The sequence below is a fragment of the Nycticebus coucang genome, chromosome 13, assembly GCF_027406575.1.
Source record: "Nycticebus coucang isolate mNycCou1 chromosome 13, mNycCou1.pri, whole genome shotgun sequence".
Lineage (NCBI taxonomy): Eukaryota > Metazoa > Chordata > Mammalia > Primates > Lorisidae > Nycticebus > Nycticebus coucang.
Genome location: NC_069792.1, coordinates 6012047 through 6031344, shown reverse-complemented (window position 1 = coordinate 6031344; position 19298 = coordinate 6012047). Strand labels below are relative to the sequence as shown.

The window sequence follows — 19298 nt, the reverse complement described above, 5'->3', positions numbered from 1 at the left end:
CCAGAATATTTATGGCAACCCAGTTCATAATTGCTAAGTCATGGAAGAAGCCCAAGGGCCGATCAACCCATGAATGGATCTATAAATTGTGGTATATGTACACCATGGAATACTATGCAACCTTTAAAAAATATGGAGACTTTACCTCTTTTATGTATACATGGATGGAGCTGGAACGTATTCTTCTTAGCAAAGTATCTCAAGAATGGAAGAAAAGTATCCAATGTACTCAGCCCTACTATGAAACCAATTTATAAGCACCCACACTTTCATATGAAAGCTATAACCCAACCCAAGATGAAGGGGAAAGAGGAGGGGGGAAGACGGGTGGAGGGAGGGTAATAGACCACACCTATGGTGCATTTTACAAGGGTACACGTTAAATGTACTAAGTGTAAAATATAAATTGTCTTAACACAATAACTAAGAAAGCGCGGTGAAGGCTATGGTAACCAGTTTGATGAAAGTATTTCAAATTGTATATAAAACCAGCACATTGTACCCCACAATTGCATTAATGTACACAGCTGTGATTCAATTAAAAAATAGAAAAAATAAAATATGTCCAGGACACCAAACTGTGAGGATCCAACCTAATGTGTATAACGCAATGATACATTTCTAAGAATAGAGTATGAACGTTTTTGCCACAACAAATAAGTAAGCAAGGACACGGTTATGTTAATCAGTAAGATGTAAGCATTCCACATTGTATATCAAATCAGCACATTGTACCCCATAAAGGCATTAATGTGCACAGTTATAATTTAATAAAGAATTAAAAAATAAATAAAAATGTAGTATACCACCTTATTATTTAACGGCTTAATAATAGCCAATATCATTATTTCTACTACACATACCTGTCTACCCGTACACTAGGTATGAACAGGCAGGCACTTGCTTATTATGTTTGACTTACATCACTGCTTACCTGTGGACTAGACCCTGAAAAAGCTGGGACAGTTAGAAGACCCAGAAATCATCAGAACTCCTCTTCTATACCCACTTCCCCTGCTTAAAATCCTCTTCTTTAAGTGCCTATCACTGCTCTCCCTACTAGACACCAGTTACAACAGGCCTGAGCTTATCACAGGACAAGGTCCAGAGCAATTACACCGGCATTGACTGGGAGGAAGGAAAAGAGGGATGTTAATCCCCTAGAGCCAGTTTTGTTCCTACTTTCTTATTCCCAGAGCTGGTGTCAGCCACAGAACTCAGAAGCTAGCTTTCCTTCCAGAGGAAGTAGGAAACTATCCCAAAGTTTGGGCCTGGTTTGTCTCTGAAAGGTAAGCCAATCACAGCAGCCCCAGGAAGAACAAGGCCTGTGAAGTGTTTACTTTAAGGGATGAAGAAACTCAAAGCAGTTATGTAATTTGTTTAAGGATACACAGCTTGATACACAGTGAATTCCAAAAGTAAAATCTGAACCCAATTCTATTAAATCAGAAATACCACACTGTCCTCCAAAAAGGCAATATGCTTACTTTGGGATTGGGAGGAAAGAAAAGAGAATGAAAGATAAATTTAGAAGTGGCAAAAGAGGCCAGTAAAAAGGGAATCGATGCCCACAGAAAAGAGAGAGAGAGTACAAACAAGCGACTAATCCTAATTTAAGATTCTCAAACTATCAGGAGGCCCAGTCCCTGTGCTCCTTCAGCCCTTGACTAGTGCTTCTCAAACTTTAGTGCACATGAGGTGACAATGCAGGTTCTGATCCAAGAGATCCTGGGGAAAGACTATGTAAGAATCTGCAAGTCTAACAAGCTCCGGGCAATGTCTATGCTGCTGGCCTGAGGTCCACATAACTCCAGCGTCCTGAGGGCTTCCATATCTGGCCCTGATCTCTACCAAGGAGGGCAACAGCTTCATAATAAATGAAGCTGGTAGAAAACATATCCTGATACCCCCGCCAGGAGAAGGAGAGTCCTTGGTGACTCTCATATACCAGGTGCAGGGCACAGTACACACGTGCCTAGATTTGAACGTCAGCACAAGCCACCGAGGTGAGCATTAGTCCCTTCTTTGTACTAAGGGAGAAACTCAGGATTTGCAAGGATAAGCTATCAATTTAAGGTCACAGAACTAGTGAGAGGTTGATTTAAACCTGGTCTCCGTGACTCCAAGGCCTCTGTTCTTAACCAGTTTATAACATTTCCTGTCTGTCAATAGGATTCCTTTTTAAGTTATACACATTTTCTCTTTTTGTCATCAGACAACCCTGGAATTTAGAAAGAATGGATATAACTGCTTCCATTCTGTACATAAAGGTAATGCTATCCTGAAAAATTAAGCTATATACTTGAGATCAATTACCCAGCACATGGCAAGCTCACCTGATTTTCAGTCTGGTGTTATAACTGGGATTCCCAACCTCAGTTGCACTTTAGAATCACTTGGGGAGCATCTAAAGCCTCAATAGCCAGACTGCATCCCAGAGAAATTGAACTAGAATTCCTAGAATCAGGCACCAGTGGTTTTTTAAGTTCCCTAGGTAATTCCAATGTGCAATCAAGCCTGAGAATGCACACCACCCATTCCTAGATTTGACTCTGGGTAAATTTTTCCAGAAAAATACTGAGAGGACTGATCAGGACATAAATAAATGAACCACAGGTATATTATGGGACATAATAGACTTTTGTGGGGTGACTAGGTATCTAACCATACGTATACATTCTCAGTTCTAAATAATTAAAGAATCTTTTGAAATACCCACGTGTACAGGTGTGACTGCCAATGTACTGAGCCAAAGTGCTCTTCCATGACTGCAGGTAACTGCTTTTCTTTACTAAAACATTATTTTTATGAATGCAAAAGCAGGCTATATCTGAAGATTTGGAAACCATTTGGGTACTAGTAATTGTCAGGTACTATAGTCCCAAATAGTCTCAGCTTCCTGGTGACACAAGTTGGCCTCAATTGTTCTCTACTTTCTAGTCAGCCCCAGTGTGCAGAAGGAATGCTCTCTAAGGAGAGTGGCTGCTGTTTAACAGTACACCAAAGAACCATATAGCTTTCACACGTTAGGGGAGAAAGGGTGAATTAATGAAGTGGAATGTAATTGTCCTAATTGAAATTTGGCCAAAGCCCTAAGGAACTAGGAGAGGCAACTAGCCATACTCACACCTAGCAGCCCAATGTTCTCTGACTCTAAAAAAATAAAGGAGAGATAAATTAGAACAGGCATGGGCAGAGCTTCAAAACAGCCTGTGAAGATGCCAAGAAGATGATTTCACACCCATACAGCTCAGCTGAGCAACACCTGAAAGTATATGCAAGTAAATGAAAGAAGGGTTTTCATCACCAGAAGAATACAGAGATATGGCTTATGATCTGGTTATAACTTTAGTCAAGGCTGATAGGGCCAGTTTCAAACCAATGACCTAAAACAAACTGTCTTTAATGGAAGCAATTTTCTTCTACAACTTTCCTCGCTTGTGTAAGTCACGTGAGCAAAAATACTTCCTTTGATTATTACAGCAGACATCGAGATAACTAACTTATGGGATTCTAATAGACCAGATTCATTTTACATAAGACACACACACACACACACTTCCATATTACAGAATACCTCTGAAATGTTCAAAGAAAAATATTACTGCCGATCTTGTTTACCTGAAACTCATCCTTCTGTCTTGGAAGGAAGAGCTGCTCTGGCCTGTCCTTGCTAAGATGTATTGGTCCACTGACTCCTCCATCTCCATACACCCAGAGTGTGACGCTGGCTTGAGTCCCTGTATTGCCCGTCAGCACTGACACCTTCCATTCATCTTCTGACAGAAGAGTCTCATGACTTTGGGAAAGTCTGATTTCTTCTATGGGGCACAAAAGGCATTAGCAGCAGGTCACGTCCAACATCAGGCTGACAGAATCCTTTGTTATACTGGAGTCAAAAGACATCAGCACTGGGTGGGGGTGGGGTGACATGAAGCAGGAGGCATTGAACTGCAAGGACTCCAGGGAGCGATTTGTGCTTGTCTGCTCCTCGCAAGACTCAGGTTAACTGAGACTCAAATACAGAAGTAAACTGAACCAGAGCAACGACATCTGAAGTGCCTGGCAATCTTCCACTTAATCCTTCACTTATCCACAGAAGGGCACACTGGAGCTTTTGGGTCTGTGTTCATAGACTTTTACTAAAACTGCCTTCCTAACTTACAGATTTTATATAAAACTACTACAATATAAAGTAATCCCAAAACATAGAATTAAACATGTTTTCAAGTAAGAAAATGGCAAATTGAAGACAAAGAAAAACCTTCTGAAATATTTCTGAGGAAAAAAAAAAACCCTACTGGAACAGGCAATGGAAAGTACAGGGAACTAAAGACAGAATTTTCATATATGCAAGTGGTCCGGAGGTGCTCAGAGCAGTTGTACAGGAGAACAAGTGAGTCACAGCCCTGGTATTTCACAGGGCAGCCTCCAGCAGCCAGCAGTGCCCCAGCAAGCCACTCCTTGCTTATAAAGAAGTCCCAGACTAGAACAGTCATCTTCTTCACACCCTCTTTAGCCTGCTGCCTCACCTAAGCAGCCCATGCTGTGCCAGAGAATCCCCCAAGCTACTCTGTGTGAGTTCTCTGAAAATGCTCTGACAACTGCACCTCAATTATTAACTGATGTTCCCACAAACAAATACTACACATTCAAAATAATGTGTAATTTCCTCATGTCAAATGGTTAAAAGGCAGCCAGAACTCTTTTCCTTCAATTCTGGGGTTAGAAACTATAAGTAGCCTTAGGCAGCATTTAGGATCTTATCAACAATGATCACAACAAACCCAGCAAATAAGTACTTGTTCCTGCTGAGTTATAATGAACTAATTTGAAGATTAAAAAGTATGCAAAAAAATTATAAATGAAAACAAATCCTATGAAAGAACTGACATTCATTTATACAAGTTACTTTCCCTTTACCGTCCTGGGTAATTTGTCAGCATAACAATAGGCTTTTTCTTGGTGATTATAATAATAATCACCATGTATTAAGCCTCTACTACCTGCTGGGTTGTATGTTTTGTATGCATTTCTCATTCCATCTTTATTACAAACCCATGAGGTACATCAAATTATGATGGCCATGTTAAGATGAGAAAAAGTGATAGAGAAGTTAAATAATATGGTCAGCTCTCATAAGTTAACCATAGAATGTTTTACTCCAAACTTAAACAAGCTTGGTGGGTGTTCTGTGTTCACGTAAACACAATTCAACAGGATACCTGGAGTCACAGCTCACAGCGACCTCAAACTCTTGGGCTTAAGCGATTCTCTTGCCTCAGCCTCCCAAGTAGCTGGGACTACAGGTGCCCGCCACAACACCCGGCTATTTTTTTGTTGTTGCAGTTGTCATTGCTGTTTTAGTTGGCCCGGGCTGGGTTTGAACCTGCCAGCCTCAGCATATGTGGCTGGAGCCCTACCCACTGAGCTACAGGTGCCGCCCCAAAAATCACTTTTTTAAAGGTAACATTATAATTTATTTTTCTCCCAAAATGGGTTCTTTAAAAAATATTCAGAAACATTGGTCCACTATTTCATTTTACCCACAGATGATTAGATTCTGATGCACAGAATCTGTCAGATACCATATATTATACTTCTCAGTCAGAAGAAAGGTAATACATTTAAGAGCAAGAAAAATGACCGAACAGACCAAAATAGAAACCAGAAATTCAAGCCTCTGGTGCCTAAAGATCTTTTTTCATGCTTCAATTTCTATATCAGAGAAATGGAGATTACTTTTTGTTGTTTAAACTTTGATGAGAATTTACTCTTTTTCCTAAAATACACTCATAAAATACTTTGTGATAGTCCAATCGATGTCATAATGTAATACTATCTTCTTTTGAAGTCATTGTTTTGAACATTAAAAATAAGACAAAGAAATAAACGTATTTTAAAATATATCTATCCTTTGAATATAAAATGAAATCATAACAAAGCGAGATAACAACTTACAAAAAGTCCATGTACAATAACATAATATATATTATAAAAATAATTTGATGTTCTTCCTGAGGTGTCCCCATGACAGAACCAATGTGGGCAAACAAACCAAAAGAAATAGGAGGGGGAAAAAAGTTGTTGCTTACTTGGAGTTGAAGAAAGTAAGGGACTCTGAGCCTCAGATTCTGGTGTTAATTTTTTCTGTTTTTTTGACTCATGGATCTTTCCTTCCCCTTGGCTGGGTATTGCAGACATTCCTGGTGGGTTTTCTCTGCCAACTGAAATTAAGATTTTAAAAGATGCCATCCTTTCAAAATCACTTGTTTCTCAGAATACTTACCATATGTTCAGCTATGCAAGCTTAAGTTTTGCTATTGTTTCCATTTCAGTGCCTAGTCACATCTTTTTACTCTGCATTACACAATTAACAGAAAATGACTTTGTATTCTTACCAGCAGGCTGTGCATGGATGGTATCCCTTTAAAACCTATCCACTGCTTTGTACATGCGAACAACAGTTTAACATTACACAGTGGATCAAATAATTTATACAGGATGTTTTTCTTATAGATTCCACATGGGAATTTCTTTAATAATCTAATACTTTGCGTTTCTCAAAAGGGGAAACTGACTAAAATGTCATTCAAGCAGAATTTCATGTGATCTTTCTGAATTTGAATTTTGTGAATCAAAGAGACAGACACATACCTGTAAGTGAAGATACCAGCCACTTTTCTGCCTTTTATTTAGAAGCAAGTTGTTTGGGAGTCTTGCTCAGAAATAAATAATCCCAATTTAGTGGAATAATGACCTCAATTTATTATATGCTCATGAGTGCTATTTATATTTAGGATTTGAAAGTTCAAGTTGTTTGTGTTCATTCTTCAGTTTCAGGAATAGGATCATTATTTATTTTTTTAATGGAAAGTATACCAATTTCACTTTATTAGCCTACTTTAGAAATAGGATAAGGAAGATGGAGTTGAGGTCAGGTATGAAGGAAGAGGGTTAAAATTTGTGATGGTAAACATCCCGTAGAACTCTGGTGCAGTCCTCAGTCATGGCAGCTCAATTGTCGGGCAACAAAGTTGTAATCCAAAAGACTGAAAGACGACTTTCGTTTTCCACTTCTGTGTCCAGTAACTCTTCAGTTACAGTGTGATGAGGTCTACTAGATTGCCTTTAGGAGAAGTCATGCTGTCAGGAAAGAAATTTACTAAGGTATCAAAGAATTGAGTTCTCTGAGCATCAGTGTGATCCATATCCAAAAAGCCTAGAGCTGTAAAATATGAACTAGATTTGAACAGAGCTAATGCTAGGAGCTGACACTCTTTTGCTCTTCTGGGTCAGAATGATCCACAGTTATATAAAGATCATTTTGTAACTATTTCAGAGCATTAAGGGGATCGAACCGGGCCTTTTCTTCAACCCTATGTTTGCTTATGAGGTACTTGCAATACCTCAATAAGTAATCTTTGAAGGTCTACACAACTTCAGTGACCAGAAGTCATCTAATCTCATCTTTGGAGACCAAAATTTTCTTAGATTTCTACCACACAAATAAAGAACCTTATGTAGCTCATCATATACAAGCTGATGGGCAAATCTTGGACATGGTTCTTTTTCCTGAAGACTTTTACTTGGATTATCCTCTGCAGCCTGATCATTCTTATAGACGCAAGACCAACCAACTATTCCTCACAATGTCATTAATCCAGAATGAATTTCTGACGTTTTCTTCCCTCTTTTCCTTGTCTTTGCTGAGTCCAGATAAAACATGTATTTCATTCCATTCTGGATCAATAGTTGCTCTCTGTGTAAATCCTGTCATTGGAACCTTCCCAGAGTCTTTCTTAGTGCCATTTGCTATTATGTCTACATGATCAGAGTCCACATCATAACTAAAGAAATCATTCAAATAGGCCTTTGATCACTGGCCACCAAATACACATAGGCAATGATTTTTTGAGTGGAATAGCATGCAGTGTCCTATCCAAGACGGGAAGTCTTCAGACCCAGCATTACAGGAGTCATCTCAAAGATGTTTCCAGGTTTGAGTTGAAAGCAAATAACCCACTGAATTGTGGTTTGCTGGCTCTGCTGTCATCTATGTGCCCTTACATGTCAAAATCCTACCACCAAATGTGTAGGTCATATGTTTTTCTGAGTCCATACACATCTGATAATCAAATACCAATTTTGGCCCTCCACCATCAGTAGCAGTATCCTCAGCAACATCCACATGTTTGTGTTAATGGTAACACTAGAAGTCACTTTTCAGAGATTTGCTATTCGTCACAGAGGAATCCAAATAAGACCCCAACATGTAGATTTGCATCCACTGAATGTCAATAAACATTTTATGAATGATCTGGCACTTGGACCACTCTCTTTCTCAATGTCTCTAGAGATACATGTCCACTGGTTGTCCTTCACATTGTATGCCCAGAAATCGACAAGATCTTGTGTTCCATCCCAGCCACCAAATAAATAAAGAGCCTCTGTCTAAACATAAATAACCATATTATGGCATCTTCACATTCCTGGTCAGTTATCCTCTTCATCACTTTTGGTGCTTTTGGGAATAACTTGACTCCATTGTGGTTTATATTCCTGTTGACTGATATACTGATTGAACAAGCCATCATTTATAGCTTTCTCAATCAACTCTTTGCAAACATCAAAATCACCCTTCAAAACCAGTTTATCATGAAGATCTGCTAACATGGGATATTGGGATATTCTAGCACAACCCTGGTTTTCTTCTGCAGTGATTCAAAAGCCTCTGTATACTTGTGTTGTCTGAAGTGTTTTAGGCAAAGGCAAATGGCTTCCTGCTCACAGCACTTGCTGTACCAGTTGAGACAGGATTGTACTACATAAGGATCAACAACGCCACTAAGTTCAATACACTAGATGCTAAAGTTAAAGCTGGGCCCCCATGACAAAAGTGGAACTATTTTCTTAATGAATTGACAAGAGAACATCTGTTCATCAATGTTGTGCTTCAGGGTGAATGTTGCTTTGTTATGATCATTCTTGCAACCACCAGATAATAGCTCTGTCATATTTTCTTCATTTTCCACCAAAGACTTTAAATTTCTTCAAATTGCAGACATGAGTTTTCTCATGTTTTCCAAACATGACATTCTGAACTATAGCAGGCCTTCCAAGTTTCAGAATCAAGTACTGGTGAGGACAGTTGCTTTCTTGACACCTTGAAGATTGATCATTTGGTTTATCCACTAAAATGTTCCCCATTGCTTAATAGCTCTACCATCACCTTCAAAGTACTCCCCTCAGGAAGCTACATCAGCACCCAGTCCACCCTTCAAAGCAATTTTGGAACACTTTTTCTGGATTGGCCATCAGAACTGTCATCATATTACCCTTGATGTCGTGAATGTCATCAACATGTCTTCCTTTCAATATTTCCTTTATTCAGGAAGGTAGATGGAGGAGAAGGAGCTCCATTCGTGCAGTGCATAGGGCAGAAGCTGGCACTTCGGTGCCACAGGGACAGTCCCCCAAGCCACCATCTTGTCAGCCTATTTATTTTTTTAAAGGGTGGTAATTCATACTTTTATAAATGTTAGGTTTTAGAGATCTCATCAGCAAAAGAAACTACATAGAGGTCTGATTCTAGTTAATAAAAAGTAGTGGCATAGCTACTTCTAAACATATTTTTACACAACACAATAGTAGGAAGTTCAAAACACAAAAGTCATCTTTCTGGAAATATCATCCAGGACATCCCTATCCTTCCACACAGAAGGCTACTCACTTTGCCACCAAGGCAAGTGGGTCCAAATCTAAGGAGCAAAGTGGCCCTCCAATAAAACTCTGAATTGGAGTGACTTTGTCTGACCTTCACAATTTAAAAGAATGAGAAAATTTACCAATAGAAATGTAAAATAAAACCTGTGATGAAAGTACAAGAACTGGAATTTGATAATGGAAACATTATCAAAAGGTATACGTCACACATATGAGTATAGCTGGATTTGAATAATCAATCACTTCAGATAGTAGTTCATTATAACAAAAATTTAAAGTGTATCAAGATCCACCAGACTATAAAAGCAATTAGTAAAAATCTTTTGTTTTATCTTCGATAAACCAAACAAGAACTTACCTTGGGGGAAAGACTCCCTATTCAATAAATGGTGTTGGGAGAACTGGATGTCTACGTGTAAAAGACTGAAACTGGACCCACACCTTTCCCCACTCACAAAAATTGATTCAAGATGGATAAAGGACTTAAATTTAAGGCATGAAACAATAAAAATCCTCAAAGAAAGCATAGGCAAAACACTGGAAGATATTGGCCTGGGGGAAGACTTCATGAAGAAGACTGCCATCGCAATTGCAACAACAACAAAAATAAACAAATGGGACTTCATTAAACTGAAAAGCTTCTGTACAGCTAAGGAGACAATAACCAAAGCAAAGAGACAACCCACACAATGGGAAAGGATATTTGCATATTTTCAATCAGACAAAAGCTTGATAACCAGGATCTATAGAGAACTCAAATTAATCCACATGAAGAAAGCCAACAATCCCTTATATCAATGGGCAAGAGACATGAATAGAACTTTCTCTAAAGACCACAGACGAATGGCTAACAAACACATGAAAAAATGTTCATCATCTCTATATATTAGAGAAATGCAAATCAAAACATCCCTGAGATATCATCTAACCCCAGTGAGAATGGCCCACATCACAGAATCTCAAAACTGCAGATGCTGGCGTGGATGTGGAGAGAAGGGAACACTTTTACACTGCTGGTGGGACTGCAAACTAGTACAACCTTTCTGGAAGGAAGTATGGAGAAACCTGAAAGCACTCAACCTAGACCTCCCATTCGATCCTGCAATCCCATTACTGGGCATCTACCCAGAAGGAAAAAAATCCTTTTATCATAAGGACACTTGTACTAGACTGTTTATTGCAGCTCAATTTACAATCGCCAAAATGTGGAAAGAGCCTAAATGCCCACCAACCCAGGAATGGATTAACAAGCTGTGGTATATGTATACCATGGAATACTATTCAGCCATTAAAAAAAATGGAGACTTTACATCCTTCGTATTAACCTGGATGGAAGTGGAAGACATTATTCTTAGTAAAGCATCACAAGAATGGAGAAGCATGAATCCTATGTACTCAATCTTGATATGAGGACAATTAATGACAATCAAGGTTATGGGGGGGGAAGCAGAAAGAGGGATGGAGGGAGGGGGGTGGGGCCTTAGTGTGTGTCACACTTTATGGGGGCAAGACATGATTGCAAGAGGGACTTTACCTAACAATTGTAATCAGTGTAACTGGCTTATTGTACCCTCAATGAATCCCCAACAATAAAAAAAATAAAATAAAATAAAATAAAAAAGAAAAAAAATCTTTTGTTTTACTGAATTTCAGCTATTTATAAAGTAAATTAAGCAAAAAATTATTTAATAGCAATTATTCTAGTGTCAAGTTACTAGTGCATAAATAGTTTAAATCTATATAATCAATTTATTATTTGAGACAATTTTGTCATATTTTTCTAAATAATTTTGTCATATACATATTCAGGATTTGATAAATTGGATGTATAACAGTATTTCATTTAGATTTTTATGATTGGATGATCTCAGCAGACTAGAATGAAGCAAAAATAAATTTTTCAAACATATTTTAGTACAAGCTTTCATAGGACATGAACCTGAAAGACATTTTTACCATAATGAATATGTAACATCTGACTTATATCTTCTGTACTAAATTTTTTTAAGTGACTAATAGCCACAGTCTCCTGATTAATAGACAGAGTACAGCTCAAAACTGAGCTGGAATTACAGTAAGAGGAGGCAAATTTTTGTGTTTATGTCTCTATTAAAATACTTATAAAAACTTGGATATGTTCACTCTTTCCTAAGTATTCTATAAAAGTACACTAAAGTTAATGAAAAGTTCCATGTCATATTGATTCAGAGTTCTTTAAACAATACCCAGAGTAGGTCTTACTACATGGAGTTGTAAGTGAAAGTTTATTATCTATAGCAATGGGAATGAAAAACACTTCCAAATAATCCACATTTCCAGATAGTCCACAGAGGCTCAATGGAATAGCTGGTTTTGTGAGCCCAAGAAGTCAGATCTTGTCACACTTTCTCCTGTATATGAGATTCCTAGTACTGTGACTATAAAGTCAGGAAGCAGAAATGCAGAGGGTTTTTTGCACAAGCTGATTAGCACAGCTAAATAGTAACAGGATAAAGGACTTATTATAAATTCTTAATATCCAATAAATTAAACCAAACCCTAACCAAACTATAGACAAAGCAGTCCAATTACAGAGAAGTGATTTATTCAAATTGATTAAAAGAGGCCACGGGATAGTATCTCTTGCCTTGCAGGAATCTCTCAACTATATTTAAACTGTAAAAGATACACCAAGAGGTGGTTTTTCTTTAAGAATAGCAAAGACGTGACGAGCACTTACTGAGCATCAGACATCCCTCTCAGCACCTCACGTATGTGCCCTCACCTCTACCGAGTGAGGTGCCCTGGATCCCCATTCTGCAGAAGAGAGACGTGTGGCTCAGAAGCTGCGAGAGGACACCACAGCGAAGGCCCAACCAAGGCCCGCCCACTGGCGTCTGGCTCTCGGAGCCCAAGTGCTAAAACCCCGTCCTTGTCACTCCACTCTGCCATCCTTCTGAGACTCTTGCTGTTCAGCGGGTAGACCAGACAGTAAGGCTGCTCTCATCCTAGGCCAGGCAGAGCTGCCTCCAGGCCATCGTGTGCCACGTCAGACCAAGCAGTGTTCAGACATTTACTTAAGGTGCTGGTGCTTCCATGGAAGCCAGGGTCAGGCAGCATGCCAGGGGACAACAGCTACCTTCTCTGAGGGACGCTCCCCACTGGAGTCTTGAGATGCAACCTTGCTGTCCTCTTCCTATGCCAATCTCTTCCCCTTCCCAAGTCCCCCTACCACTCAGTGTACCCTAGAACCTTAACTCTTCTCAGAAAACTATGAGGAAAAGTTTATACTGTTAAAAAAAGAAAGAAAGAAAAACCGGTGAGTTGGGCTGTTCTAGCTCTGTACCAAAATACAAACAACTCAAAAGTCCAGCCATTTCAAAGGAATTTAATTAATTAATTAGGCATAGAAAGGTTCATTCAATCAATCATATGTAGATAGCATAGTTAGAAAAGATTCTAAAATGAGAAAATGACTTGTAGAATTACTATGAACTTTTAAATAAACATTTTGTCATTTTATCAAAACCCTGAAAGAGAGAGTTTTTAACACTCAGAAATCCCACTGAGATTCTCCTCTTCTGAAAATGGGAAAAATACTACTAGAAATTATATTTTGAAGAAATGTTGATTCTTTCATACACTGCTTCAGAATTCTTAGGATTCTTGATGGTCTAACAAAATTCTAAAGCAATGTTTCCTATATTCTTGTCCTTGCTAACACAGGAGGTCTCCTCAAGTCAAAAGAGAAGGAAACAACCGACCGTCCACGCTCCAACAACAGAACTAAATAGTAGGGCTGTAAAGAAGAGCGACTTCGTTTCTCCTGGATCTACACATCTCCTGAGTACTACACCCAATATTCCAGGCTGACAAATGTGGCCTTTCATTATCCCCCGCTTATGCCTTGCCACGAGTCACTTTTCGTCTTATGGCCTTTTCTAACTTTTGCATTTCTTCTTTCTCCGAGCTCCTTCCTAGTTCTCCTTCCGTCCTGTGCCGCCAGCCCCTGCTAGCTGTCTCTCACTGCTCTTCTCGCCACCCCTTATCCGTCTGCTGCTTTCAAGTCACCTGTTTCCCTTCAGAGCTCCAGAGGCAGATGGCACACCCATTTTGTTGAGTAGGAGTGCCGTTCTGTGCCAGCCTGTGGAGAAAGAGAGCCTGGAAGAAGGGGTGGCGAGCCTGTCAGTAAATTAAGGGATACTAGCTCAACACTTTGAAAAAATTTAAATACAGCAACTAAAGGCTGCAGTGGAATTGATGCAGATATACCAAAGAAGAGGGCCAGATAGAACATCATGTTACATCAGCCAATTGCCTTCTTATTTTAAGCTATCTTCTGTAGAACATTATACGCACACACATAAAGTACAGGTGGACTCTGATAAGAAAAGACGAGCTAACTAAAAGTCAGACAAAGAAAAATCACCTAGATTTTTATTAAACCAAAATTCATGAAACCACATCAGACAAAAATTAGACAGCAAACTAAACTTCAAGATAATTTAAAAACACAAGGGTTACTTCATTAGTTTTTGAATTCAAGCAAATACATTTTAAAATTAAACTGTTTACATAAACTCCTCAGACCTTCACTTGAAGTTGTTAAAGAACTTGAGATATAAGAGAAACCAGTTCTAAGGTTTTCCTATGACTTTTTCCCCCAAATTCTATTTTTAATCTAAATCCCATTTGTGTTGATTTTCATTCCATCTCTTTTTATGCCATGAATATTAAAAAGTAACAGCAGTGAAGCTTATAATATTTCCGACAGCCTCGTCCCACTCAGTATGTGGAGATGTAGTGAGAAAATAAAAAGACTCAAACACGCACACGGGCACACACACAAATGCACACGCATACAATTCAAAGTTGTGAAGGAGCTCTTTGTAGCAAAGACTTTGTACCTAACATTAATTATCTGAAAATTTGAGGCAAGTGGTCTTCATTATGCTTTTCTTTCATTGCTTCTAGAATTATAACAAACAAAAAAACCCTAACAGCTGAGATTTGCTCAGTAAAAATGTGATGAAATTATTAGACGCTATACATAAAACCATCATAAATCAAATCAAAATCAGAATGCCTCAAGGTTAACGTACATTGGATGACTTGTGGATAGAAGAAAACCTTCTCATCCTTGGTGTAAATCATTGGCTTTGCTTGTCCATCTGACTGAAGTCCAACAAACAACCCTGGGCTCTCCACAGATTCCAGGCTTACCGATGCATTTTCCAAATTCTTCTTAATTTTAAAGTGACAGGCAGTATCTCCTGTACCCTACAATCAATACAACATTATTTCATAAATGAGAGCAAACACAAAAGAACAGAATTTAAAACCTGTCACTCACAAGAATTTGAGTTTGCTTCTTTTTCAAATCATTATGATAAATCTATTGATAGAAGCTTTTTACATAAATTGTTCTGTAATAGTATGCTTCATCCTGTTCTGTAAGATCCAGAAAGAGGGAACACATCATGATCTGAGGCTCTGAATCAGAGAGAAACTTCAACTAAGGAGAGTGTGGTGTATGCTGTATTCATCCCAGAGTTGTTCACCTCTATCTGTGAACAGAGAACATTAAAAAGTGAAATTTTCCTGTTAGAAAGTACTCTGAAAATGATGGAAAAGAGGGCAGTTCTTAACATAAGTCCATTTACATTTAAATATAAGCCAATTTTCTGTGCTAGTCTGCACATTCTGGATTGAAGTTTATAAATAGCATACACATAAATTACTCGAAGATGACATAGGAAAACATTCAATTGAACACCTAGCAGTAATCTGCATACCTCTGGATATTTCTAAAACCTTTCCTTTCTTTAAGGCATTTATAATCCAATATTAGAAAATATTTTACCTTTCATTGCTTCGAAAGTGTTCTTACAGAATTTCAGAGTTTCTAGCAAAAGAGTTTTGTGGGAATAAGTTGAAATTTTCAATAGCAACAATTATTTTATTTATAATGTAAAATTTTATGATGATCTCTGCTCAGATGTGAGCTCCTTATTGGTAAGAACCAAGTCTGCCTGCCTCTCTCTTTCATTTTGTAAATATAAATGAAGCAATTTCTGGGCGGCGCCTGTGGTTCAGTCAGTAGGGCGCTGGCCCCATATACCAACAGTGGTGGGTTCGAACCCAGCCCTGCACAAACTGCAACAAAAAAATAGCCAGGCACTGTGGTGGAAGCCTGTATCCCAGCTACTTGGGAGTCTGAGGCAAGACGTCACCTAAGCCCAAGAGCTAGAGGTTGCTGTGAGCTGTGACGCCACAGCACTCTACCCAGAGTGAGACTCTGTCTCAAAAAAAAAAAAAAGCAATTTCTATCTTCCATTCTTATTATGGATACAGTAAGACTGTGGACTTGATTTGTTCACTGTCAAGTGGAGAAGATACCCACATGTACAGATAATAAGTAGAGCAAAGTGGCTGGGGCTGGGGGCAGAGACAGGATATTTCAGGCAGAGGTTCACCATGAACAAAGGCAGGGAGGTAAAAGGCAGCAGGGTGTGTGGATGACCAAGCATTTTAATGTTGCTAAACAGCAGAGAGCAAGTGCAAAAGGTAGCTTTAGTCTGTGCAACATAGGGCTTTTGGCCTTACCCTAGGCCAGGGGTTCTCAATCTGTGGGCCGTGACCCCTTTGTAACAATAAAATACATGGCGGCATTAGGAAGGTTGAGAACCACTGCCTTAGACCATGGGAGCTACTGAAGGATTTTATGAACAGATCTGAAATTGTCTGCAGGACATTTCTTGAATGCCCTTCTAATACTTCTCTAAAAGAAAAATTCCATTATTTACTCAATCAGTTACGCATTCCTTTGTAGTTTTCTACTATCAACAGAACCTTGATTTCCTCCTGTTCTTCAAGTATAAAGTCATGGAGCTCCCCATTACTTTTTTTTAATAAATGTTACTTTTTAGAATGGTTTTAAATTAACAAAAAAAATTAAAAGATACTACAGATACTCTGATATATCCACACCCACTTTCCCTTGTTATTAATATTCTACATTAGTGTGATATATGTTACAATTAATGAACACATGCTGACACATTATTAACTGATACTTTATTTGATTTCCCTAATTTTTACCCAATATCCCTTTGCTTTCCACGATCCTACGCAGGGTGCACATTACATCCAGTAGTCATGTCTCTTCTTTAGGCTCCTCTCTGCTGTGACAGTTTCTCATACACTCTCCTTTTAGAGACCTTGGCAGTTTCTGAGTAATAGTAATAGTATTGTGTATAATGATTCACTATCGGAATGCTTCTGTTTCCTCATGATTGGATGGGGGTTATGGGGTATTGGGAGGAGGACCATGGGATAAAGTTCCACTTTCATCACATCATATCAAGCATACATAATTTGTGACTATTGGTGTTGGCCTTGATCATCTCGCTGAAGTAGTGCCTGTCAGATTTCTCCACTATAAAGTTATTCTTTTTCCCCCTTTCCACACCATTCATACACTCAGGAAGGAAGTCACTATTCTCAGCCCACACGAAAGGAGTAAGAAGTTATGCTCCAACTTCCTTACATTATTTATTTAGAATTATTCTACACAAAGTATTTGTTTCTTCTCTCATCATTTATCCAATGTTTCTATCAATATGAACTTGGGAATATTTATTTCATGCTTTGGTTTATAAATGAATACATCTTTATTTTCTTGCCCCAAATCTTCCAGCTTTGGCTACGGGGGGCTCTTTCAGCTGGCTTCTGTGTCCCTTAACGTCCCCACTAATGGGAAAGAAGGTGAGAGAGAGAACAGGAGAGACAGGGGAGAGAAGTGGATGAGTATTTTGGTTGTTTGTGTTAGCACTTTACTCTCTGGTACTGAAAGATGTTCCAGGTTCATCTTGTATATTTCCTGCCACAGAATCAACTAGTTCTCCAAAGAGCTCTGACTCCTTTCACTGAAGGATGATATTAGAAACCAATATCTGGGTACCAGGCCTGCTTGTTAGTAATGGAGTATTTTTCTTTCTAATAGTCTTATCTAATGAAACAAAAATATGTGTTTAGATTAATCCATATATATTCTCATTTGTAAATATTTCTATATGCAACCATGCATGTACATACTAAGGTAAACACGAGCTTATACAGACATCTCCAATTCGAATGGATTACAATGGATCCATTAGATTATTATATGAATCATTCTGGCTTCTTTTCCTTGCTTATCCATAAGCTCCCACTCTAACAGTAAGAAACCCATCTCCCACCATGTGCCACTCACTTATTTGTTTCATTCCCAAATACATGTATAGTACCATCAGAATTATTAATACTTATCACCATGGGAAACAACTTTATCAACTAGAACACAGTGTTTACAAGCAATTCATTTTGCTTTTAATCTTACCCATTTCATTCATTTCCAAATACAATTACATCATCACCTTTTCCTACCATTCCCTTGCTAGAAGATCTTAAATACATTTGTATGAACATCTTGTCACCATCTGTATTCTTCTTTTTTTTTTTATTTCTTTTTTTTTGAGACAGAGTCTCACTATGTTGCCCTCAATAGAGGGCTGTAGCATCACAGCTCACAGCAACCTCAAACTCTTGGCCTTAAGCAATTCTCTTGCCTCAGCCTCCCAAGTAGCTGGGACTACAGGTGCCTGCCACAACACCTGGCTATTTTTTTTCTTTTTTTTTATTGCACTTGTCGCTGTTTAACTGGCCCAGGTCAGGTTCGAACCCGCCAGCCTTGGTGTATGTGGCTAGCACCGTAACCACTGTACTACAGGCGCCAAGCCACCATCCGCATTCTTTGCTAAGGCTTCCAGGCCTTCTAAGTGATATTTTTTATTTGCACACATTAAGGTTCACTCTTCATGCTGTACAGTTGTATGGGTTTTAACAAGTGCATAATGTCTTATAGCCACTATTACAGTAGCAGAATAATTTTGCTGCCCTAAAAATCCCTTATGCATCACCTACTCATCCCTTCTACTCGTCCCTCAAACCCCTAGCAACCACTGATCCTTTTATTGTCTCAATAGCTTTACATTTTCCAGAATGTCATATAATTGGAATTCTACAATATGTTGCCTCTTCATACTGGCTTCTTCCACTTAGCATTTAAGGTTCTTCAATGTCTTTTCATGGCTTATAGCTCATTTCTTTGTACTGCTGAATAATATTCTACTATGGATGTATTAGAGTTTATTCATTCACCAATTGAGGGACATCTTGGTTGTTTCCAGTTAGTAATGATTATGAATAAAGCTGCTATAAACATATATGTGGGTGGGTTCGATTCTGTGAAAATTATAAGATCTGTGTCTAGATTAATTGTTTTTGCATATGGACATCTAATTGTTCCAACACCATTTGTTGAAAAGTCTATCTTTTCCCCCATTGAATTGGCTTTGCTTCTTAGCCAAAGATCAGCTGTCTATATTTGGGAAGGTCTATTTGTAGGCTCTGTATTCTGCTCCATTGATCTCTGAGTCTTTTCTTTCATCAATATCATACTGTCTTAATTTCAATGGCTTTATAGGAAATCTTAAAGTTGAATAATTTCAGTCCTTCAACTTTGTTCTTCTTCAGTATTGTGTGGGCTATTC

The 19298-nt window shown here is 38.5% G+C and overlaps 1 protein-coding gene and 1 pseudogene across 1 annotated transcript in view; both read right to left on the bottom strand.

The window, feature by feature from the left end:
- Window positions 1-19298, bottom strand: part of RP1 (RP1 axonemal microtubule associated) — a 301766-nt gene that overhangs the window by 144357 nt on the left and 138111 nt on the right. Inside the window, exons 16-18 of the mRNA XM_053558851.1 lie at window positions 14808-14985; window positions 6096-6227; window positions 3622-3821 (exon numbers count right to left, since the gene is read on the bottom strand). Coding sequence (XP_053414826.1) covers window positions 3622-3821; window positions 6096-6227; window positions 14808-14985 — 510 coding nt within the window. The remainder of the gene's footprint in view (window positions 1-3621; window positions 3822-6095; window positions 6228-14807; window positions 14986-19298) is intronic.
- Window positions 7101-9488, bottom strand: LOC128563510 (muskelin-like; annotated as a pseudogene).